This window comes from Podarcis melisellensis (assembly GCF_964234715.1).
Source record: "Podarcis melisellensis genome assembly, chromosome: 1".
NCBI lineage: Eukaryota > Metazoa > Chordata > Lepidosauria > Squamata > Lacertidae > Podarcis > Podarcis melisellensis.
The window spans coordinates 118836573-118862881 of NC_138528.1; the positions used below are offsets into that span (position 1 = coordinate 118836573).

General features: G+C 37.9%; 1 protein-coding gene and 2 long non-coding RNA genes across 3 annotated transcripts in view; 1 reads left to right on the forward strand and 2 right to left on the reverse strand.

Annotated features, from left to right (window-relative positions):
- Positions 1–26309, forward strand: part of LOC309363368 — a 64890-nt gene that overhangs the window by 21843 nt on the left and 16738 nt on the right. The gene's annotated exons all lie outside the window — the stretch shown is intronic.
- MSTN (myostatin) lies at positions 6938–15922 on the reverse strand. The gene is made up of 3 exons (XM_081907234.1): positions 15345–15922; positions 10430–10803; positions 6938–9670 (listed from the first exon to the last, which is right to left on the reverse strand). Exons 1-3 carry the CDS (start codon positions 15700–15702, stop codon positions 9290–9292), a joined length of 1113 nt encoding a protein of 370 aa, XP_081763360.1. The 5' UTR covers positions 15703–15922; the 3' UTR covers positions 6938–9289.
- LOC309367209 lies at positions 18585–25964 on the reverse strand. Its single transcript, XR_014166950.1, has 2 exons — positions 25869–25964; positions 18585–18888 (listed from the first exon to the last, which is right to left on the reverse strand). It is a non-coding gene; the product is annotated as an uncharacterized lncRNA (long non-coding RNA).

Here is a 26309-nt window from a genome sequence, read left to right on the forward strand (position 1 = left end):
AAAAACTGTTAATAGTAGTTAAAGCTGAAAATCACTTACAATGTAGTATTTCACATTCATAACATAGTTCTTGGAATGATTTCCATGGATACACATCCTAGAAAACCTTCCATTGGAAAGGTTCAACCATGCAACTTACTGGAAGATTATCTTGTGAAATGAAACCATCCAGCCTCATCTCACAGTATCATCTTTGAGCAAATTGCATTCTGTTGAAATGTTTTCATACGTATACATCTCTTGGATGCCAAACATTATGAGAGGATTGACCTCTATATCTCTCCCTACTATGGAATGTTCCAAACTGCTGTCAAAATCAGAGGTATTAATAGCTTTAGAATTAAATGTCATATGCATTATCTTCAACTGTCAGGCAAAACTGCAACTTAAACTGAGACCTTGACTCATATATCAACATTGTTCAATGGCTGTATTGTTTGATCCAGCACAGAAAGGTATTATAAGATCCTTCAAAATAGAAAAACAAGACCTAATCTGGACCAAGAACTAGTTATCTGTATATGTCCCCACAAACATTCTTTGTGCATGGTCTAAGATTTTCATTGATAGAAGAGTGATGGTGAAAAACAGGGGTTGTATCCAAGATTGTACAAGTAGAATAGACTTCTGCTCACACATCCCTCCCCCTGCACAACCTAAAAATCTAATAGAACCTCTGGAGCAGATTTTGTGGCTATGTAGGGGGCTGCAGGGCAGAATAAAGAAATTCTGTTGCACTTGCAGAATGTTGGCTACAACCCTATGTCTATCATTTTTCCATTTTCTTTTCTCTGGAGTCAACTTAGGAACTAGGCATACTCTTTCACATTATTTTAGACAAACAGCGCCTGATTTTATGAAAGAGAAATGTTCCTGAATTGTATTTTGAATTATAGTAATGAATGTGACTGCCAGTCACGTAATAATGAATATTAAAGTACAACATAACAAAACAAAATATTTTTGATACAAGATCTTAGAGGAACGAACCATAATATTGCATGTTTTTGTATCAGAACTCACTTTAAGAAACTTATCTGTTGCTATCTGATTAGTTGAAGATACAAATGGTTAATATGCAGGAGGGTTGATTTATGCTGCAATCCTAGCTCTACTTACTTGTGAGTAAACCCCATTAAATTCAGTGGGACATACTTCTTAATAGAGTTGATTAAAATTCTATTGCAAAAATACTCTCCCCCGGGTAGGGCTGCAGCACCACAACTAGCGTAGGTGGCGCCATTACAGAACTTGTCACTTGTGGGTGGAGCTTGGCAGAATCTAGAATTTGCTACTCTTTCAGACCCCCAAATTGACTTTCTGGCATAACATGCAGGAAATTGCAGAACATGCAACTTTTCATTTAATTTTGTATATTTAGTTTTTATGAGCTGTCATTCGATTTCTAATTCATCATCAGAACTGTGTTTACATTTTTAAAATTATTAATATTATATAGAAAAAGTAATCTATATAATTATTATTTCCAAATGTAATTATTAGTCTATTGAAGACACATTGAGATGCATTAATCCCAGACGGCATACTGAATGCATCAGCAGAAACTTTAGGAAGATGAGAAGCTCCTTCTGTTTCCTGCAGAGGGTTACAGATGCCTCAAAATATCACATTCACAAGCTTAGCACGTATATTAGGTTTTAGGCATTTATAGATTTCATTCTTTATATATAGCCTATGTATGTCTTGAAAATAATTCTGCAGTGGAATCTTTTTTTATTAAGCTGAGATCGTCAGTGCAAATGTAATAAACGAAAAGGCAATTAATTAATTTCTTAATCAAGCATTGCCTTGGCCAAGCATAGTTACCATAGTGAGAGGCAAGTTTCCAGGTCTCAACATTCCAGGCATGTTAATCTAATGGAAACTAACGGAAAATCTTAAGTAAGAGTATTTTAGTGATGCCATTAAGATGTGATCTATTACACTTTGGTTTCAAGTTTCAAATGATCGTATTATCTTGATCTCAAAACTTGTTTGCAAAATGAATTGTAGTGGTGGTAGTACTAGTTGGAAACTGAGAAAAACATTTTAACATGTCATACCAAACTGATACACCTTTGTGTTATATTTTATCAGGATTTTTAAATTGCAAATAATGTTTAAGACTGATCTAGCATTTTACACACATTAATTTATTACCTCTATCATCTGGTTTCCTCTTTGTTTTTCTGATGGTTTACTTGAAATAACAGTGCTACTTAAGCTGATTTGCAAAAGTGTTTATTCCAGCCCCCCTGGATAACTGCATGGTATTACATGTTTAGACCTTGTGATATTCAGATAGCCAACTGGTATTGTATATTGATTGGTACTGCACATTGACATATATTCACACAGAACCAAAGACCTGCCTCCTGGCCAGGATAAATATTTACATAGGTGTAAGGGAATGAGATGTTAAGGAAACAAGAGGAGCAGAGGGAGAGCAAATGTTGTGTTGGAGCCTTGAACTGCTGCACAGGGTTGAGAAACTAGCAATGAATATACCACATGTTCATCTTCTTTCTACACTAGCCATCAATGAAAACTTTTCTATTTTAAATGTTTGCATAGATTGCCTTATTTCTACATATAGTACTTGATATAGCTCTGCTAACATTAGCACCACAATTGCACTATGATCCTTCAGGCAGCTGGCAATACTCTAATGCTTTTGGATAGTGACATAAAAGGGAAAGGGATATATCTTCTTTCAGTGTGCATGTGTAACTGCAATTAGTGTTAATAGGAGTTACGTGCTCACATTGGGAGGAAAACATATCCCTGAAATATGTAACTATATTTACAATTGGAAAATAAATATACCCTACCGGCGCTGCATATTACTTTTAGAGTAAACATCTGTTCTCAAGGAAAAATATGCACTCTTATAATGTCCTTGCCTTTATTTATTTTTATATTCTTTCTGCTTTAGAATACTTGATCGGCACACAGATTATGTTAAAATTTCAGTTTCCTTCACCTTTGCGATCCTATCCACAATGTAATCATTGTACTTTTACTTAATTTTTTGGGAAGAAAATAGGTTTATCATTTTAAGTGTTTTCTATAATTAATATTTGCCCCATCATCATTTATCCTTTATGATTCTTAAATTCAATTTAAAGTAAATGTTAGATCCTTAATCTGCTTGACCCTTTCAGCTGCTTTGCCTCAAATAGTGGCATAGATATTGTGCAGTTCTATGCTGCATGCTATTACATGATTATTCCCATGGAAATGTGGCCTTTCAGGAAAATTATAGTTGGGCGGGCTCAGAGATGGCAGTGGCCTGAGATAAAGGGTCAGAGGAAGTGAACAACAGCAAGGGGATTAAATAAAGAAGAAATAAAGCAAACAAGTTTCCTAGGAAGGAAAGTGTGGAAGTGTGAAGAAAGAAACTTAGTTAAGAAAATGTGAAAACCGCTCAAGGGAAAGAAGCAGAAGTAGCAGGTGTCTGAGCTAGAACACAGAGGAATAGAAAAAGCAGAGGTACCATTTCAATTTACAATGCGGGCGATTTTCAGCTATTTGGTTTCTGGAAATATTGGCACACTTCAGGTACATGACTGGATACTGGAAAACCAGGGGTGAAGGAATATTTTATCCCTCAGCCTAATGACATGCAGGATAGATGTAATCAAAAGATGGAAGGAGAAAGGCAGGGGCCCTCTGCAAGTAAGCTGTTCAGATCTCTGGCAAGAGAGTCCGGGCCCTCTGCTTGGGCATATCTAGGAGCTGGTGAGGTTGGCAACCACCAAAGGCACAAGCTCGGGGAAGTGGTGCAAAATTGGCACCTCTCCACTGTGGTTCAGAGTGGCTATGAGCCTGTCTGCACATCCGTATGCTCTCTGAGCTGCTCCCTGTTGCTCTGGGCCATTGAGAAAGTCACGGTGGAGTGCGAAAGGTGACAAAAAGCAAAATTTCTGAGTTTCTGGTCCATGGTCCGGGGTGGGTGGGTGGCAATACAGCTCTTTGAAAAGGGTGCAACGGAACCTAGGTACGTGAAGAGAGAAAACTGGGGTGGTGAGAGTGTGTGAAGGGAAAGTTAGAGGAAGGAGAAAAAGGGAGTTTAAGAAAACAGAGGGTGGTAGAAAGAGTGAAATAGGGGTGTTGCAGAAAGACTTGGTTTTGGCACCACCACTACCAGCATATGACCCCTTGCAGATTGCTCCTAAGATAATGTAGTCCTTGATAGAAAAAGTTTTCCATTCCTTCTGTATGCAGTTATGTAATAATTGCATGAGGATGATTGACTAAGATGTGAAGTTTCATAGATTCTTGATGCAATTGATGTGGAAAGGAAATTCTCTTGCCTGGGTACTGTAGCTTGGAAATTAGGGAGTCTGCTTTTTTTCTTCGTCTTGTATTACAAACTGTAGAAAAGGTTAGAAAGTCTTGGAGTGTGTTCAATGTGAACTATATAAAATAATTTTGACATTATTAAAAACATTTTCAAATAAAAACTTACACTGAACTAGCAAGTTGTTTTTGCCATATCGCTTGTAAGAAATCACATGGAAAATGGAAAATATTTTTAGGATATGAGATAAGATGCTGCATTTTGTGCCATGTATCAGTGGCAATGAAATGAGTGGCATTTTCTCTATGGCCCATCACCCAGGCTGTGTAGTAATACCACATGGCAATAGCATCATGACACAGCAAACATCTTATCACAGCCAAAAAGCATCTATCTAATATTCCTTCACTGCCATTGAAATTGTTTGGCACAGTTCTACTGAATCATGCTGAATAGTAGTGCAATGAAGATGAAGCAGTGTTTGTGTGTATTGTTTTGATTTATGAAACTCAGTATGTCAAGTATATTGGCTATAACTGGCAGTGAAAACACCAATAAATATTACTTAGGCCCATCTTTTGAGCAAAAAGAAAAACTGTCTAACCCAAGCTTATCAGCATGGAAATGTTTTTTTTTTTTTTCATTTCCATAATATGGAATATTTTTCACCACATACTTTTTGTGTTATTTATGGTAAGTGATCAGTGGATAAACTGGGTCCAAGACAAAACATATGGAACATAGTTTTAGACTAGCTGATTTGTTGAAATATTGATCAAAACTGTTCATTGCTGCTGCTAGTTGAGGTGTTGCTTAAGATCTCTGAGTGAATGTTGTACATCAGTTAAGTAATGTTTTTTCTGAGAACAAAGTATTCAGAAATAAAGCAACCCTTTAAAACCTGACTTATTGCCAATCTGTGTGAATATTCTCTTTCAAAAAGTGCAACAGAACTAAATCCAAATGTTGCAAGCATGGAATGTAATAGGATTTTAAAGAATTGTATTATTTAAAATTATTTGGTAGGAAAATATTTTGAAGGACTCCTGTTCCCCAGTTCAGGCAAAGCACATCAAAACATGCTATTTGGGCAGAGTGAAGCAGCAGAATTTGGGTATGTTAACAGGGCAGTAAATTTTATATATTGGTGAATTTTAATCTGAGGGGGAAACATTTGTGGACTTTTTATCCTGAGGTGCCAAATAACTTTGTCGGCCCTGAAAACTATTGCTGTTGACTCGGGGAAAGCACAGTTATGCACAAAATATTAGGGCTTTAGTGCTTTGAATAGAAACTTCTCTTAAAGGCATAAATTGGAGAATGTGGTGCATGCAATCTAATGTGAAGCTAGCTATTTAAAAAATATTTCTTCAGCATTAGAAGAGACATGTGTAAATCTTGTCATTTGTGTGAGTTTTAAGACAAGGACCTATTTTATTATCATAGATTGTATATATAATTTTTTGCAACAGCAGCTACCATTGTATCCAGGACCTGTGCTATGTATTGAATCCATTTGATCAAAATGTTGCTAGTTCTTTAAACAAATTCCTAGCTGCTAACGTGCGTTCTAGAAAATCAGATTTGCGTCATCTGAGATCGGCCAAGATTTCTTACGCATTCTTTCTGTGTTTAGCTTTAAGGGCCTATTCCTTAAGAATGTCTATAAAAGGGGGCTAGACCAAAACAATGGCTAAGGCACACACGATTGTTAAACATGAGAGTCACACGATAGTTAAACATGGCCCGTTCTCATTGGGGTGTGGGCTTGACACTTTACACAAAATGGAGCGTGTGGGGGAAGTGATATTAAAGCACTCTCGTGTTATCTTGCTGTATTTTGTAGCTTTTAAGCAAATCTTTCTTAGCTTGGCCTCAATACTGGAAGTGAACCAGGTAGGAAGCACAACAAAGTAAGGCCAGGCGAGGGGTTGGATTTGTTCCTTGTACTCCATTTTCTGTACTGCAAGAGTATTTAATGCCCTCCAGATTCTGGGGGAGTACAACTGCCATTATCTGTGACATCAGTTAAGTTGGCAGTACTGACATGAGTTGTAGCCCAACAATATCTAGAGGGCCACAGGTTAACTACCCATGGTGTAAAGAGCAGGGCACCCAAAGCTGTTTTATATGTGTATGGGAAAATGTGTGTTTTCCATGCTCCACATGTCTCACCTAACATTGTATTGTAATATACCTAATATTCTCCAATATTGCATACACATTCTGGCTTCAGTACACTACAGGGTTAGACATACCTAAGTCTCACTGATTTCTATAACTGCCATGTGTGATCTTCCATACGTGCGCAAGGACTTCTCAGTCATGCCATTCCTAATTTAGCCCCACCCATGTAGATAGCTATGCACAAGGTCAGGGGACCTTCCATAGTGACATTCTGTTATGCTTGAGGAGGTGCCATTGCGAGTAGAGAAAATAATTAGGCTCACTGTGTACAAGGGGAAGTGCTTTGCATGTATGCATTATATTTCATGGATTCTGATAGTGGATCTTAACTGCACTGAACGGTGGCCTCTTGGTGCAACCCACAAAACTGTTTAAATCCCATTGAAATAAAAAGAAATAGAAAATTGGCATTTTAGCTATTTCACAGCTGGGGGAAAAGAAGAAAACCCAGAGACTGATATTCTGCTGTAATTTCACACAAAATGATAAGTTGAAATCCAGTATACAACAAATAGAGTTTTGATATTATACAAAAGTGAAAATATTTTAACAGAAATTATAGTGGTTATTGAACAATGTTTGTATTTTCAATTGTTTTTCACATTTGAAAATAAAGTTTCTTAATAGGAAATAGATTTCTAAACCTTGTTTTGATTAAAAATTACTGATTATGCTGAGCAAAATATACAGTAATACATGAAAATTAAAGTTTATTACATACTTATAAAATGAACGTAATAAAATATTTTGCAAGATTCTAGCTCATAAGAAAAATACAGTTAGTGAAAATATATGGGTTTGTGCTGTCAACAGTGTGTTTATATATTGCTAAGAATTTAACTGAATCAATGATATGTTGAATGCAAAGAATGTTGAGTGAAGGAAAACAGCCACTAGTGCTGTTCTGCAAAAGTTTGTACAGAAGCTTATGCCACAGTTCACACAATGCTATTAACAGGTAATTTTTTTTACCCATTCTCATACTTTTTACATGAGAGGCTGTTCATGCTGTTGTGCAAGTGAAGGAACATTTGGGACTTAGTTTCTCTTTTCTCATGCAGTGCTTAAACACAAAGTAAACAGCCCATCCCTTCCATCCCTGAAAGGTTATCTTTGGAGCCAGCCCACAATATCTCCTGACATATACTGCTAACATAGTTGATCTGGCAATAATAGTTGGTAGCAGCAGACTAAATTCTATTCAGATTAGGCCCATTGAATTTACTGGACATAAGTTAGTCATGTTGATTAATTTCAGGGCATTTGTGTTTAATATGGATACCATTGTTTACAACCTTATGTCTGCCATCGCTCTGATCCACTAATTCAGGGGAAGCCACTTGATGTTATTGGACTCCCATCAGACCTGACTGGTATGGCCAGTGATCAGGGATGATGGGAGTTGGAGACCAACAAATATCTGGAGGGCACCAGGTTGGCAAACCCTGCACTAAGTCATGTGCATATGAAACTCTTACATGTAGGCTCACTCATTAATTTTAAAAGAAAGGAAAAAAAAGAACCCATGTAAGCAACAAGTATACAACAAGTGGGTAGAGCAATCATTGATTCGGGTGATTTCATTTATATAACAGTGTTCTCAAGAGCATTAGAATAAATACTGAATATAGGTATATTTGTTGCAAAATAATAAAATAACTTATTTATATCATTGATGGAAGTGTGATTTTAATCTGAGTTATTCCAAATTTGTTGCATCATATATATGGTATAGTCATAGTAACTTAAAAAACACATTTATTTACATTATAATATTGTGTGTATATATAATATATATATTATATTACACAAATATTCATGTTTTATTTTTACAGTACTGTACTTATGAATTCTCTCAATTGGTTTATCATAGTGCAAACTGTAATGTTGCAATATGGGTTATAACAATTGTACAATAAAGAACAATTTCTTGCCATTTATCATTTGTAATACAGTTGTCTGCTAAGGTAGTTTAAAAAAAATTCTTGTGAATGACAAACTAGTTTAGGAGAGGGAGATTCATTGTCATGTGTGCACTTAAAGCTGTCAGAACCTCAGTTCTCCTGGTGTCTGCAGTTCCAATACAATATCCAGTTTTGTGACAGTATTGTAATCTAGCTGTTGGTACATCCCATCCAAAATACTTATTGCTTCCTGCAGCAAATCTTGGGACTGGATTGTAAGTCTACTATGATAGCACCATTGGCAGAAAGTAATGTACATACTAAAAGGAATGGAAACAAAATGTACCTACCCTAATTTATGAACTTATCTGTTTTGTGGAATTTCATCTTATCAGTTTGTACACTCTAAACTCAATTCAAGTGTTTAAGAAAAATTCACTGGTACTCTGTTCACTCTATACGTCACAAATACATCCTCTAATGCAAGTACAACAGCGAATTCAACTGTTCAGACTATATTTAATAGCCTGCTCCTTTTCATTCTCTGGAATATAAGGAGGTTGCCTTTTTCTACTTCTATCTGCTGAAACTTGTATATGATTATGTTGTTTGCATAAATGAAAAAATACCTTCCCAGAATAAGAAATTCATTGTGAAATCCTGTGAGTTTGATTGTAGCTTATCTTTTTCACTGGTTTTTAACCAGCCCTTGCATAAAAATGTCTTTTCAATTCACATACTGTAGCTTGTCTGGTACGAAATCTTTACAATAGCCTAGAGTATAGCCTATCAGAGGTAGGCCTATTGTACAAAAATTCACAGTTTCAAAAAATGCTCACGGGAAATACTTTTCATAGATTCCATATTTTATGAAATGGCAAACCTAATGAAGTACTCATGAGCACCCACAACGATCTACCACCATAGCTGGTATCTTTCCATATATTATCTGTTCTTTTCCATTGAAATACAGCATATTTATTGGGGACATCTTAGTAGGTGTGCAGCATGGGCCTGCTGAACCTCTTGGATTTGCTTGGTGTACAAGATGAGTGTGTGGATACTTTTGTAAAAATACAAATTCACATTCTCCAGAGCAGTAATTTGCTTTGTATCTTTTGGGTGCAATTATCCAGTCCCATCCAAAAGCTTCAAAATCCACAGTCAGCGGGTAACGGCAACATCGAGATTCTGTTGAGTGTTCATCACAGTCCAGACCAAAATCTCTGCGTGATCTTTTTGGTGTATCTGTAATCCTGACCTCTAAAAATGGGTTCTATGAATAAAGAAAAAGGAATAGTATTTTGGTAAAGTGATTGACATTTGACACACAAAATATATTTTTCTAAACGTATAGCATTCAAGAGTTGTAATGTTGATGGTGATGATGATGTAACCAGCCTTGTTACAAAAAAAAAAAAGCTTTTTACTTGGGAGGGGCTTTTATGTGTAAGGAGGAGAGTGGTAAAAATAAAATAAAGCCTAGAAGAATTGCAGCAGCTACAATGTTACATGGCAATCCATTAAAAAAAACCCTAGGTTGGTTTTGAAAACAATTTGTTATACAGTGTACTGCCCAAAGGACAAAATTTTAAAATGTCACTGTGAATCCTCAAGCTCTTGGACATATACAAAGAGGAACTCTTTGGCTCCTAGTCATAAACTTTTTCATTGTCCTGTTAGAAAGCATTAAGACATCAAACACCCAAATTGTTGGTGTTATTAATTTTTAGCTATTAAAAATGGCCTATATAACCACCTTCCATATAGCACTCAGCTTGAGGAACTGAAAAATAAGTGTTAATAATTCCAGTTACAGGCAAACAACTACATGAAGTTCATGTACAATTCTGGTTTAATTGTTCTGCTGGAGCACGGAGGACATTTTCCAGCTCCTGGTATCATTAATTTGCTGGAGCTTTCACACTGCATTAATAATCACAGCCTTTGTAAATTCCTCTTTCATTTGTCTGAAACATCCTTTTAAGCAATGAATTACAAATAGGTTCCTGTAAAATTTCCAAGTGAAACTTACCAAACCATCTTCCCCTGGTCCTGGATAAGTTACTGCAAGATCTCTTCCTTTTTCATCCAAAGCTTTGATTTCAATACCCAAGTTAGATTCAGGTTGTTTGAGCCAATTTTGCAACACAGTCTTCACATCAATGCTCTGCCAAATACCAGTGCCTGGGTTCATGTCAAGTTTCAAAGATCGAATTGCAGTAGAGGTTGTACCATCTTTCATGGGTCTGATGAGTCTCAAGATCTGTACAAATACTGTTGTAGGCCTCTGGACTGGTCTTAAGTATATCCACAACTGAGCCTTCACTACTTTATTATACTGTATTTTGGAGCTAAACTTAAAGAAGCAACATTTGGGTTTTCCTTCCACTGGCATAGGGAAATCAGCTATAAACAAATGGATAGAAAATATTACTTGTTTGCAAACATCAGAAAACATGTAAACATTTTATAATATCTTCAGACAATTTCTTAGCAGTGACTTACAATTTGCAGTAGAAACAGTTGCTCAGATCTCATGTGACCATCTAAGATAACCACCACAAGTGCTTCACACTTTGCCCCATGTTAATCAGTATTCAATACTTCCATCAAAATTTTGCTATCCCCCTCCCACAACCTCTTGATGTGCAATAAACATTTATGGCCAATCTGAGTGAGTGCATATCCAGTAATAAGAAGCACATAATAAATCCTTATTGAATAGAGATCCCTTTTCACAGTTTGTATAGTTCCATGTATAATGTCTGCTGTTCCACTGGTATTTTGGAGTAGGTCCAGTCACTTTTTACATTTAAAATTCTCCCTTGTCAATAGATGGTGGCCTTGGATCCAGTATTGTATTTATTTAATTTGTATTCCGCCACCTTCTGGAGTCTCTAAAGCACCTCACATTTTCCATAGAGTTGGGTCCAGAGTCTAGACTAAATTAGTTGCACCTAGATTCTGTTGATTTCAGTGGGATCTAAGTCATAACTAAGCTTTCATATTGATTTGAATGATACCTACATGCAGCTAACTAAATCTGGATCTACCAATAAAACACAATAATTCCATTAGCTTGCAATAAAAAAGAGAAACATAATCACAAAATAAGTGGCCATATGAAAGCAGATCATAGGAAGAAAAGAAAAGGGGGGGAAATATTGACCATAGATTAAGAAAGAAACTTAACGAAACAAAAAAACTTGGATTTTTTTTTTTAAATTTCCAGTACTCAAAAGACCTTCCTTGGAGGAAATCCACTGAAATCTTAAGGAATTGCTTGTTCATTTGAGGACTTAGGTGAAAATGATTCATGTGTATATATAATTTCACTATTTGCTTTTTCTGTATTGTGTTTTATGTTTTGATCTTATACCATTTACCTGGGAGTAAATACCATTGAATTCCATGGACTGCTAAGTGGATATGATGAATATGATCTACTATGTTATTATGCTGATTTCTGCTGAAAAGGGCAGGCTGAACTTTTAAAATTATACTGATTATTAAAAAGAAAACAAATCATAAGGGAATATAGCCTGAGAATCTTGGAGAGTCTGTGTAGTTATACTAACTGTCCAGCTGTACAAATCACTCTCTGAAATAAAGTCTCTCTCTCTCCCCCCACCCCCTAGTCAAAATTACCAAGGGTACTGAACACATTGTACAGTGTACTCAGCCTGAAAGTGGCTGTGACATATAACTTCCACTTGAAACACAATGAATGGCAAACATTCATTCAAGTTATGTTAGTGTTATTTCTATTTTAATTACATACAGTGGTACCTCGGGTTACATACGCTTCAGGTTACAGACTCCCCTAACTCAGAAATAGTACCTCGGGTTAAGAACTTTGCTTCAGGATGAGAACAGAAATTGTGCGGCGGCAGCGCAGAAGCAGCGGGAGGCCCTATTAGCTAAAGTGGTGTTTCAGGTTAAGAACAGTTTTAGGTTAAGGACAGACCTCCGGAACGAATTAAGTACGTAACCAGAGGTACCACTGTATAGTAGAGTTGTGAATAAGCTATAACAGAGTAAGTATAGCAGAAACCAAGTTGCTTTCATTTGCATTGCAACAAAATGTATTGTTAATAACTTTATTTTTATTTTCTGATTTTTAATTTGCCATATCTGACTTACTTTGTGAGACCAGGAATTGCAGTATAGTAGGAAATCTTATTTTAGCATACAGTGAAATTATATAAGCTGTTAGATACATTTTAACTCTCCGTACATCAAGTGTAAAATAATATCACATATTGATGTATTCTAGCACTCATGTACCACAAAGAACCCCTATATGAGTGGCTTTTTCCAGAGACAGCAATATAAAGGACAGATTTACAATAGCATTCTTTTCTGTGCATGGGCCTGCTTCTAATTGGGATGTGGTTGCAGACCCAAGATCCTGTGCCTGAAGTAAAAATATGTTAAGGCTGCAATCCTAATCACAGGGGATTTACTTCTGAGTAGACATGTACTCTTAAGTCATTTTCATATTAAGTTACCAAAAAAGTTTTTGCATTTTTAAAATGCCATCAATGAAGAGTGAAATAAATAGAATAAAAGTATTTTCTACAATGTTTTTGATAAGTCAGCACAAATAATTAAATCATGTTTCTTTAAATATGAATTTCTAAAACATAAATTCGTGATTATTCTTTCCAAAAGAAATGTTAAAATAACCATTTCGCTCCTTTTGAATATTTTAAACCACTGTTGCTGGTAGCAAATCTAAGTCGTGTGTGCTCAAGCTGTCCTTTTACTTTATTTTATCATCGCCTTAAGTGTTATTCCGAAAACAGCTGCCATAGCCAAATACTTCAGCTAATGAAGAACATAAGATACTATAATATAAGCTGTGCAAAAGATACTTGATAGGAGCCATGGCAGATGCTCAGCACTAAGGAGATAACTAAGAATCTGCTCATTCAGTAAATATCTTCATTCCTTCTTAACACAACTAATAGAATTCCTAGAGCTGTGCATGGACATTTCATTATTTAAAATATAGCACCATTGGCATTTATTAAGTGCTACATTAATGAATGCATTAGATTAATAATGTGGTTAATATAGACTGTATTAATTAACAGTTGTGGACAAAGTAATTAGATTAGGAGAAAGCAAATGTATGCCAGAACTAAGCACAGAGACTGAGTGTTGTGAAGATTTTTGCCACTCAGAAAGTACCCGTCATGTTTAGTGTTTTGCGGGGGCGCAAAATGGCATGAAAATGTTTGTTGGAGAGAGAGTATGTGGCTCCGGATGTATTGACAACTCAACCAAGCCTTCCTGTCTGGTAACATTTTCGCCGCAGAACACACCTTGGCAGAAAAGGAACGTTGTCTCTCGGTACTATGTTGCCTCAACAGGACACATGTTTCAATGAGTATTGACTCGGTAACTAAAACTAATCCAGAATGCGGCAGCTAGATTGGTGACTGGGAGTGACCGCCGGGACCATATCACCATATAATTCATATAATTCACTGGTTCCCAGTACATTTCCAGGCACAATTCAAAGTGTTGGTGCTGACTTTTAAAGCCCTAAACCTCCTCAGCCCAGTATACCTGCAGGAGCATGTCCACCCCCATTGTACAGCCCAGACACTGAGGTCCAGCTCTGAGGTACTTCTGGCAGTTCCTTTACTGCGAGAAGTGAGATTACAGGGAACTAGGCAGACGGCCTTCTCGGCAGTGGCACCCTCTCTGTGGAATGCACTCCCATCAGATGTCAAAAGAGATAAATAACTATACAACTTTTAGAAGACATCTGAAGGCAGTACTATAGTGGGAAGTGTTTAATGTTTGACCTGGGCTCCTTCCGGTACATTAATTCAATCAATTACTTTGGGGTGCAGCTAGAGCTGAGTTTGGGATTCCGACTGGATTTTTTGCCCTCACTGACAACATTAGGTAAAGGTAAAGGGACCCCTGACCATTAGGTCCAGTCGTGACCGACTCTGGGGTTGTGGTGCTCATCTCGCTTTATTGGCCAAGGGAGCCGGCGTACAGCTTCCAGGTCACGTGGCCAGCATGACTAAGCAGCTTCTGGCGAACCAGAGCAGCACACGGAAACGCCATTTACCTTGATGCTGGAGCGGTACCTATTTATCTACTTGCACTTTGACGTGCTTTTGAACTGCTAGGTTGGCAGGAGCAGGGACCGAGCAACGGGAGCTCACCCCGTCGCAGGGATTCGAACCGCCGACCTTCTGATTGGCAAGCCCTAGGCTCTGTGGTTTAACCCATAGCGCCACCCGCGTCCAATGACAACATTAGGTAGCCAAATCTAATTGGTTCTATGATGCTATCAAATTCACTATGTGATACATGATTGGCTGAGATAGTGTGAGGAAGAAGAAACGAAAGCTCTGCTATAATTAAAAAATTGTGCCAGTGCAACAGAAGATCAGAATGATTGTGAATAAGCACCAAAATTCCATAAGTAGGAGTTTGGGGAATTCACACAGAATTTTTGTCATAGTTATAATTTATATATCTGTATGTGAAAACATGTAAAAATATATTAGTACATTGAAGCTTAATGTTTTATGTTGTCAGTTACATGGATGTTCCCCTTACTCCCTGTTTTCTGGAACTCCTAAAAACAAATGTCCCTAGAAGATTTGCTAATGCAAACTGATGCATTAATATGCCTTTTTTACTTTTGCACAATAAATTACTGAAATAATAAGGTTGATTAACTAAATAACTTATTTACATACCAACAACAATAAACAAGTTAATTGTTAGTTTGTATATAAAGGGGGAAATACCATTAAAAGAAAAATTACTTGTCAGTAGAACATGATTCAATTTTTAAAAAAAAATGCTTTTCTCTCTCTCAGTTGCATGCTTCCAGAAGCAGTTTGTTAGATGAGATCAAAAGGAGATTGTTGGTCTCTAGTGCTATCTTATAAAGGAATAAACGTACTTACACTCTGTAGGCATTGTAATAATAGTTTCAGTTGTAGCATGATAATCATCATCTTCCAAAGAGCCATCACTGCTGTCATCTCTCTGGACATCATATTGATCAATCAGTTCTTGCAGTGGCGGAGCTTTAGGTAAAAGTTGCCTTATAGCATCCCGGCTAATATTAGGTGCTTGCTCCAGACGCAGTTTACTGAGGATCTGAATTTTTATAGCTTCTATTCTTGAAGATTTTGTACTTTGCCTCCATGTACATGCGTTGCACAGTCCATCTTTTTCCATGTTTTCATTTGCCTGGTTACTTTCATTAAGATCCACTGGACCAGGTATGATTAACATGAAAAGGTAAATATAAAGATACATTTTTTATTTCTGCAGGATCTCACATTCAGTGCAGTGCTTTCCCTTCCTTCCTTTCTCCTTCCTTTGGTTCCTTTTTTAATCTTTCCGTACTGTGTGAATCACTGAAGGCAAATGCAATCTGAGACAACTCACCACTCTGGTGAATCATGTATATTCCAAGAGGGCTTTTTATATTCCAACCTTCATTAGACTTGTGTCGTCAAAACCAATGATTGGCTGCTAAACCAACAATGAATCTAACTGTCAGATGTTAAAGCCATGTCCCTCATAAGTTGCTAGACCGCATTTTGTTACTGCCAAGGGTGAGCTGATTTTCTGACTATTCCATAGAGAGTATCTCCTCACAGGCTGTAAGAATATTTCCAAGGAGCATGGCCAGCAGTATCAAAAGATAGTATTACCATTCTTAAATGTGAATCAGCTGCTGCTTTTATTATGAATCAGTCTATGTATCCTTCCCATATCTAAAAAGGCTGGCCAGTAATTGAAAAAAAAACAAACATTTAATAAGTGTAAAGACTATCACTCTTATAAATTAAAATTGTTCTTAAATATTTTATTTAACAATATGGATTTTTAAAAATGAAATGTGAAATACACCACTGAAAAGACAATAGCTAAGAATTTAAAACCAAAATCTTAACCAGTCTACGTATGCATGTTTTATTAATTTGATTATGTTTGAATTCAGGTGGTATAAGTAATTAAGGAGATAGAATCTTATTTACATCCTAATACTAAATACATTACAGGGAACAAACACATAATGACCACTCTACACAGGTCATTGAGTGCAGTAGACAAGACATGTACTGTTGAGAAGAAATCTCCTTGCGCATATATCCAGGACAGCTGGCTTGTGTGGTATCCTTTGACAGCACACCAGTCACCTGTTTAGGGGTGGCAGTGTAGAGGACTAGATTCAGTATCTCTGTCCAACCCAAACAGAGATGCATATGCTGACATAACTCTGAAACCAAGCAGTTACCCTGTGGAACACACTTTTGAAAGTTTGAATAGTATCATCATACACAGGATCCTGCTTCGACATTCACATCATCTTTCCTTGATTGAGGTGAACAGATTTAGGATCAAGGTGCAAATAGCTGCAATTAGGGCTGGGAAGAAACACCATTTCCACCAATAATTTGATAAATTGGCCTAGTAATTTGAGGAGAAATGGTTTTGTGATATCATTCTGCTCCTAGCATTGTTTCTCTGGATCATTTCATTAATACTTCAGCTTGTTTTTTTTGGGATTTAACCCACTGAATTTATATCTTCTGGTTTATTAAGAATTCATTGTTACTCTTGAATCCCACCTCCCCACATCCCCTCCCGGCATGCAACCTTCTAAAACCTCAAATAAAACATCTTTACATGGCGGCATGATTATTGATTATTGTAATATTTTGTGTTTATTTTTCTGTTTAACACTTTGGGCTTTCCCTAGTAAGAAAACATGGGATATAAACAATAGACAAAATTAAATTAAATCTCTCACCATTGGCCATGCTGATTGTGGGTGAGGGGAGTTGGAATCCAATGACATCATGAAGGCCCATAGATTCACCGTCCCTGATTTAAGCCTTTGCTGAAATATCATCCCAAAGTCAACTAGCAGGAATTGCTGGGAACTGCCCAGGGTCCTGCTTCATCCATGTACAGGAAGAGGCTCATTACTACTTTTTCACAGGTTCCAAGCCCCAGCAGAATAAGATAAGGACCTCAGAATCTCCCACAAAGAGAACTTTAAGCTCTATGTAGCTCAAATAGGTCGTGAAAGATGCAGTTGCACCTGTTGGGCAGCATGAGTAGCACAATTTGATAGAAATAGGTGTGAGTTAAGTGAGTCATGGACCACAAAGACATGAGGATCGGATCATCTCCTGTCCTTGGTTTCCAACCAACAATTGGCAGTTAGGTGCATCTCTGCTCAAACATTGGTGGACAACATAATTCACTGCTGAACATCCCATTTTTGAGATGACATTCAGAGTCTGTAAGAACTAAAAAACGCTTGCATCCAAATGTGCATTTTATTTTATTATAATCACAGCCCAGCATATAGTAGATACCATTGAAAATATTTAAAATTACAGAAAATCAATAACAACCTTCAAAACAGCACCAGGCAGTAAAAAGTCTGGGGAAATACATATGGCAACTAAATGTCAGCAATGCAGGGGAAATTCTGATGTCCGTCAGGAATGTGTTCCAGACATTGTGAACCATTGCCAAGAATGCCATGACCCATGCCAGTGCTGTGCCCATCAACAGCACCATAAGCAGGACTTACCCTGCAGATATCTGAAAGTATCAGAGGTAGTGTGCCTTTAAGTATTTTGCTAGGTTGTATTGTGCTTTGTACACCATTACTAATACCTTGAACTGGGCCTGGTCCATTAGTGGAAACAAAATTGCAGACTACAAATCCTACACCACTTTTAGAGGCAGCCATCTATTTCATATCCCTCTTCCCTTGACCTCGATATGGAGGGAAGTGACCACAGTTGAGCGACCTATGCATCAATTTTACCTAATTATCATTTGTGAAAAGAGCAGTTTCCTACCAAGGATTATCACTTTAGTCTTTACATAATTGATTTTGAGAAGGCCCGTGTTTTCCATGCCTTTCTAATCTGACTCTCAAATTTTGTAGGATAAGAATCATTACTAATATAAATATTACCATTTGTTCACATGGGGTGATATGTGTTATGTGTCAGGCTATGAGTATGTAGAGCAGACCCACTGAAACCAGTGGCCTTAAGTTATTTACTTTATAAGCATAAAATACATTTTATAATGTCTACTTTATAAGCATAAAATACATTTTCTTACCAATAACATGTTTATCAATGAAATTATGTAGAGTGAAATTGTGATAAATTTTTGATTATCCACCTAGTCCGTTCTTCCCCAAATCAGTAACTGCCCTTGCTTTCAGAAGGTTGAGAAGAAATCTTTTCTCATATGGCTTGGTCTCCATTTTTTCCACTATCCTTGTTGCTTGCCTCTGGAGTTGTTCCAGTTTGTCAGTATCCTTCTTAAACTGTAATGCCAAGGACTGGACATAGTACTCTTGATGCTTCACCAAAGCAGAATAGAGTGGTTGTTGACTGATATGCAAAGTTACTGCACAGCTTGGAGGCTTTCAGCTTGTGAATCCTTGTTAGGAGAGAGCTGGAAAAATAAGAAAGAGGTTTATTATTGGAAATACATACTTGGGTGGTAAAGAATTCTCTAGTTTTAACTACCGGTAACTAAGTTGGAGTTCAAAGGAGCTATGTCCCTTGGTTTGTTTATTCCTTTGTGGTGGGCTGAGTCACAGTGCTGCCCCAAACCCGGGTCAGTGCCAACTGCGCTGAGGCAGGATGGTGCTGCCAGCTTTTGTGCCTCACTGGCTGCGAAGACATGCATGCAGCCAATACCCTCTCAGCCTGCAAGGCACACCACCCCCCGAAAGGCGACCCCTTGGCTAATTTGGGGTGCAGCATCTGGCGGCAACTCAAGCCAGGCGGCCAGGGGAAATTCCCCCCAAGGCCACCCAGCCATGTGCACTCTGTTCTCACTGCCTGGGGATGGTGACCAAGCATGAGAGCCCGCAACTGCTGCCCACCCAGAGAAAGAGGTAAGCGTCTATTTTCAGCAGAGAGAGTTTCAAAATGATGTCTCTGAATAAGGTAAAAAAAAAAAAAGTGGGAGGGGAAACGGAAGCAAAAACATGCAAGCTTAAGAGTATTAGTCTAAGATTTTGAAGAAAGGGTCAGCATAGAGATCAAAGGCACAGAAACAGTTTAGGAAAATGAAGGTTCCATACACTGTCTGCTTTAACACCATGCAAACCTTTCTCAGAAGTTAACAGTTGTACTTTTCATGATCTGGTTTCTGTAAGTCTGTTGCCGCAGTCTAGAATCTTTTCTTATAGTCTTTGTAGCTGCTGCATCACACTGCTTACTATGTTTGTAGTCTGCTAAAACTCTTTCTCACATACCACTGCTACATCATGTGTCACCTATAATCTCTCTCAGTAAAATTGTGCACTCGACAGAAAAATATTCACATTCAAACACAAATACTACGATCAGTGTTGCACCAAATTTTAGCTTGAAAGAAAGGATGCAAAATGGATGTGGGAAAAGGTGGAATGCTCTCACAAATTGAAACTTACCATTTTCAAATTTTAGGAGGCTACATTAAACCCCCTTTTCTTCCCTTTGTTTTCCCCTCAACATCATTTTCTTCTCCCATAATCTCAGCCAATTTGCAGGTAGGGAGAGGTAACCTACTGTTTGCCACCAAGAGAAGACAAGATTGCTGCGCTAAATAAGACAGTTGGCCTGATCTAACACATCAATTCTTATATTCTAAAGCATTTTGTGCACAAATTCATTGCTCTTCTAGTTGATCACAGTAGCCATTCCACAAGCAAATTCTATTCATGCCATACTCCCAAGAGTATTGGGAGTATTGGGACTCAATGAGAACCCTACAGTATCCTCTCCATCTTTTATTTATCTTCTTAGTATAGAAATATGCATACATGCATTTATATCTCATTCATTGCTGATAGTATATTGAGAATTGTGGAAGGATTAAAATGCTTTAAAATGTCCTTCAGATTTATATAACTTTGTAAAAGTCAAAGTGATTTAAACATAACAATTTATAAATTAGATTTTGGTCCTTGTCGTCTTTGTGTGCCAGGTTTTAAACTAGAGGAAATGTTACACAATGTTTAAAAAGAAACAAGATTTACAGTGGAAACAAATGTACAAATATTAAGCATCATTGTAATAAAATGCAGGAAAAAATGTGAGTATGCTGACGTTCATATCCAAGCTAATATTTTCACTGAAAAAGGTCCATGTTCAGCCAACTTTCTGATGCTAGCAAAAGACTTTGGATGGGAATCATCATGGCCACACTTAACACTTTATCATTCATCATAAAAATCATGACAGTTACATCTTAGTTGTAAAGATATATGTGCTAATGTTACTGCAACAGTGTCCTAAACAGACCACGTGCAGCAAGTCAGTCAAGCTATGTTGCCTATAATTTCCAGTGCCACTATAATAGGTTAATGCCATGTATAAAGTGTGAGTTGTTGCTGAATTAAATTGGTGGGTGGTGACTAAAAATATCATTTAGATGCTGCATCAGTGAAATAACTTCAATCCATTTCTGCAATTGCCCATTTCTGTGCCATATGACAATTTTACAATAGTGTATTATACCTTATCATGCAGTCGGGACAATTCATGCTTTATTGGTGCTGCCATTCCTGGTTTTATATGATGTCATTTTACTTATAGGGAAGTTTTAAATGTTTGACGTTTTATTATGTTTTTATATGTGTTGGAAGCCACCCTGAGTGGCTGGGGCAACCCAGCCAGATGGGCAGGGTAATAATAATAATAATAATAATAATAATAATAATAATAATAATAATAATAATAATAAATGAAAACAAGGTGAATGTTACTAATAAAAAGAAGCAAGTTTGCATGGCTGTTACTATGATAGTTGTATTTTAATATCCCAGTGTCAACTGGCACTTGCTGAAAGAGTTGTGTAAACTATCTACCTTCAGAACATAACCCACTTCAACTGGGCCACTTGGAATCATATGACAGTTTTAGCAACCTTAGGCAATTTCCTATTCCTGGGACTCATGTTTCTCTGTTTCTATCATTATAGAAGCATACAAGATAGGACCTGGAAGGGTTCCCCAATATCATCTAGTTCAGCCTCCTGCCCTTTAATAGAAAACTAGCCAAGACTGCTTGAAGACATTGCTTGTTTAAACAGAAACTCCAATATGATGGTGGTGGTGAGTGGACATGTGGCTGCCATGCTGTGTGATATTGTCCACTTGTACCTGTGCACAAACATGGTAATATGGGAGGAGGGGATTATAGCAGCCTCCACTATTTCCCATGGTAGGATTAAGCCTATCAGGTCAGATTGGGTTCTGTGATCCCACCAAGCAGTCAAGGGCAGGCACAATGTATTGGGATGCAGGTGACTCCCATAACCTGTTCTGCCTTTGTGAATGCAATCACGTATTCGTCTTCAATTCCTGTATCTTTGCTGTGTTTTCTCTCGGGCATTTCTTCTTCAGGCTTGTTTCTTGATATTTTGTCGTTTGTCTTGTTGTTCTGGTCGCCATTTTAGCTTTCCCCCAGTCACCATCTTGTTGCCTTCCTGCACACTCTCCTGATCTCTGCCTCTCTCTTAAGAAAAGATCATTGTGTTTGCCCTCCCCTCTTCCCCTCTTCACTAGAGTTTCCAATGTTGCTTTCCAAGGGAGATGGATCTAATGCTACATTCTGAAGCACTGGAGCAGTAGTGCTCCATCCCGATCTTTTGATCAGCTGTATGACGGGGTTCTGAACAGTCAGCCCCTTACTGCATCAATTTTTATGCCTTTCCTCCTTTACAACCGTTGAGTTTACTACATCTTAGGCATGTATACTGTATGTTAGACCTGCATACCAGTTGGACACATAAATGCAACAGAGATGGCTTCCGAGGACCCTGCCTCAGTGGCAATAGGTGTCCTGGAGAGAGCAACAGCCGCAAGGCCACAAAAAAGATTAAGCAGTTGGAGTAGCAGCAGCAATATACCCAGAGCACTCACTAGCAGAGGTGTAGAGCTCCTACTGATGTCAGAAGGGCCCAATACATTGGTAAGGCATCAGTGGTCCTTTCAGCTCCTGTGGATGGGGAGGGTGGTTGGGTCCCTGTTTAAGGGGTTACTAGTCAGCAGCCTATGGATACACAGTTCTCAGTGCAGCCAGAACAACTTATGGTGTCCCCCCACCCTTCAGCCTACTCCAGCTGCAATGGATTTTCAGCACAATAATGATCAGATCTCCTCTAACTTTAATCTAGTGGTTGCCCCTTATTGTAATGCCCCACTACTTCAGTCCACTAACCCTGTACAGCTGAACACTGAACTGGTTCCTCCAAAAGGAGCCTTTTTAAGGGTCTACTTCTTCATCATCTTCATCCTGAAGAAATAGCCAGGCTCCTAAAGTGCAGCTCTTTTTCGTTCCAAGTCATCTCTAGGTTTCATAGGAAACCAAAACTTGTTTCAAACAGCTTCCAGGGCACGTTTCTCCATTTTTTAAAAGGAATTTGCCAACCAGTAATTACGCCTCAGTTGTCAAACGTTTGGGAAGTCGAACTGTCTTCTGGAATGGATTATGTTCAGCAACCAAGGTTCTACCGTACAACTATTAAGCATCATTATAATAAAATGATGAAAAAAATATTCACTTATAGTGTTGATTTATTGCCTGAGGCTTTTTTAAAAGTAACCACCCCTTTACATAACATCATGAATCCTTTGGATTTTGAAATACACCATTCCACCAAAACGATAAAAGGGGGGGGGAGTTTTCTTTAACTGTAGAGCTTTTCAGCACAGTGGTACCTCGGGTTAAGTACTTAATTCGTTCCAGAGGTCCGTTCTTAACCTGAAGCACCACTTTAGCTAATGGAGCTTCCTGCTGCTGCTGCTGCTGCTGCTGCTGCTGCTGCTGCTGCTGCTGCTGCACCGGTGGAGCACAATTTCTATTCTCATCCTGAAGCAAAGTTCTTAACCTGAAGCACTATTTCTGGGTTAGTGGAGTCTGTAACCTGAAGCGTATGTAACCTGAAGCATATTTAACCCGAGGTACCACTGTATTATAATCTATGCATTTCTTGCATTTCTTCTGATACTGAAGATTTCCTATAAAGCACATTATCAAAAGGAGACCATTGAGTTGTGTAGTACTGTGTATATATACTGACCTCTGCTGGAATTTGTGGTTCCTATATGCATTAATTAGAAAATCTCTGGATTTCCCTCACTAAATTTTAAACTTTGTAAAAATAAAATACAGTAAAAATGCATGCTCAATTTTAAATAACATCATTGAACATAGTCCTTTCTACCACTCACTTAACCCTTTTCCAGTTCAGCTCATACTTAGTGTTTTAACACAATCATGTGTGGCATTAACAATAATTAATTTAACCACATGTTCCCTATTTATTCAGTTACCCTTTATACTTAAGTCTGCATTTTCATGATTTTATATTTATTATTGATATTGCTTTGCTTGTACTTATATGTATATAATGCTTAATGGAATATATCTTTATGTGTCTTTATCTGAAGGCTTTCAAGATCTTGCTCTCTCATGGTCTACAATATCTGTGTGGCCACAGCTAGGCATTATTTTTCCTGTCCTCTGTCCTGCCACCCATGAATTTTCTGGTTTTTTTTCTGGGGGGAGGATTGGATAAAACTCCCTGCGGCACAATTGGTTTGTGGCTTTGGCTGCTAATTGAAATATTTTGCTACTTTATTTTCTCCCTTCATATCTTGGAGAGGATGCAAAGACACAAGGGATTTGAGGAGACATCTCTTGGCAGAATTTATTGGAAAATAATATTTAATTTAATTTATTAATTTCCCCCCTAAGTGAGACTTGAACCCTGGTCTCCCAAGTCCTTGTGTGACATCATCTGCTACACCACAAGCCCTATTTTGTGTATTAAATGTGTTGCTTACCCTATTCCTTAGGCTCAGAATTATTTAAATAAACAAATTTATGTTTATATTTTTATACTTAATATAATTTTATATCTAAAAAGGAAAAGATAATTGTGCCCAAAAGGGCAACTTCGTAAAGCCCTGTCCATCATTCCACCTTCCAACTCATCTAAAATGAAACTTTTAAACAAATCAGTATAATTGTAAACAAGGTGATTCTTATTTTAAAAATGTATTTTTTTTTATATGATTATGTCGTCTTTCTAGACTTTTGTGCTGCTTGCAAGCAAAAGGTGCATGTTTAATTGACATGTTCTTTAGTGGACACTGGAAGTCACAATTATGTAATTCTGAGCATAGCCAGTAAAGATGACAAAAGACCAAGAATTTTGTCCCAAGGTGAGGGCTTCAATAATGGCCTCACCACAACACCCTTCAGATGACTGGGGACCATCTTTTCTCAGAGGATTCAACATGGGGAAAGTACCTGAGTACATATGGATGGCTGAACGCAAGCGGTTTCTCCACAACCTTGGGCAGCAACATGTGGTAAACAAAATGGATAAAATGAAGCCAAGAACACAGCACCATATCCAAAGAAGATTTGAATCCCTGAAGAGGAATCCAAGTCAAAATGGATACAATTTATTTTATTTGGAAAGTCACAGAAGATTTCATAGGTGCAAGAGGGCAGACAGCTTTTTCTCTACACAATTGCCAAGTCACTTCCTGAGGCATTTCAAATGGCATCCCCCCCATAGCATATTGGCCCAAAGATAAGCTGCACTTTCCCCCCAAATTCAAACCGTGCAAGGTTAAAATGTGGCTTATATGTGCAACCTTATACCTCCAGCAAAGTGGTGCAGCTCCCACCCAGGAAGCAGCCTGGGAGTGCAGGGGAATGGTACCCATAGGATTTTCTTCTACATTTGCCATTTACAGGTGTGAGTGCCTGTGGAATTTTAAGGGAGCAGCTTATATTCAGGTATTTTCTTTTTTTCTTTTCTCCCCTTGAATTTTAAAGGTTCAGCTTATTTGTGGGTGCGGCTTATATTTGGGCCAATGCAGTACCTCCACATGTTGCATTTATGAGCTCTTCCAAGCGGTTTGAAAATACCTTTAAAAGGAGAAAGAAAGAAAAAGGTGTTCCACCTTGTAAGGACTTTAAAAAATTGCTTTCACTAAAGCTTCTGGGTTTCTTTTTAATTTTTCTTTAAAAATCTACACAGAAGTGGAATGGAACTGACTTGCCAGTGAACATGTATGAAAAGTACCCAAACCAGATGAAGTGTGTTCCCTCCATCCTCTTTAGATATGGAAAGTCTGCCTGGTGCAACTAGTAAGAAGGACGAAATACTTGTAAATTGCAGTGATTCCCTTTCTCTACCCCTCTGTCAGCTAGGGGTGAACCAAGAACTTCGCAGGGCACAATGGAACCCATGTGGGACCCTTTGCCTTGCCCAGCCTAGTTGGCAAGGAATAAGTTTTTGCACATCTACATGTTCTGTGCTTTGATAACTCCTTCATCTCTATGACAGACATGCAGAAGCTGAAAGCTATAATTGAATTCACAAATAGATACATTAAATCCCTCAGGGGCTAATATTACCTTTCATGGGCTCTGCTTCCAGTGGTTCTCAACCTGTGGGTCCCCGGATGTTGTTGGACTACAACTTCCACCATCCCTGAGCTCTGGCCTTGCTAGCTAGGGGTGTTGGGAGTTGTAGTTCAACAACGTCTGGGGATCCACAGGTTGAGAAAGGCTGTAAGCTCTTAAACACAGAAACTCATCTTAAAATGCCCTGAAGCTAGCAATTGTGTCACAATGGCTGTATAAACAATGCTTGCCTAGGAAACCTTTCCTGTCTAGTCAAGAGATGACAGTTAGTGGTGGCAAGAGGTTGTCAGAGATCAGAACTGTTACCAGCAACAAAAATTGTTTGAAAAGTTACTACAGCTCTTGTTTAAGGTACAGCTTTTTAAAATCACCAGTCACTATAGTCATTTGGAGTGTGCATATTTGTATACGTGCATGTGTGTGTATGTGCAC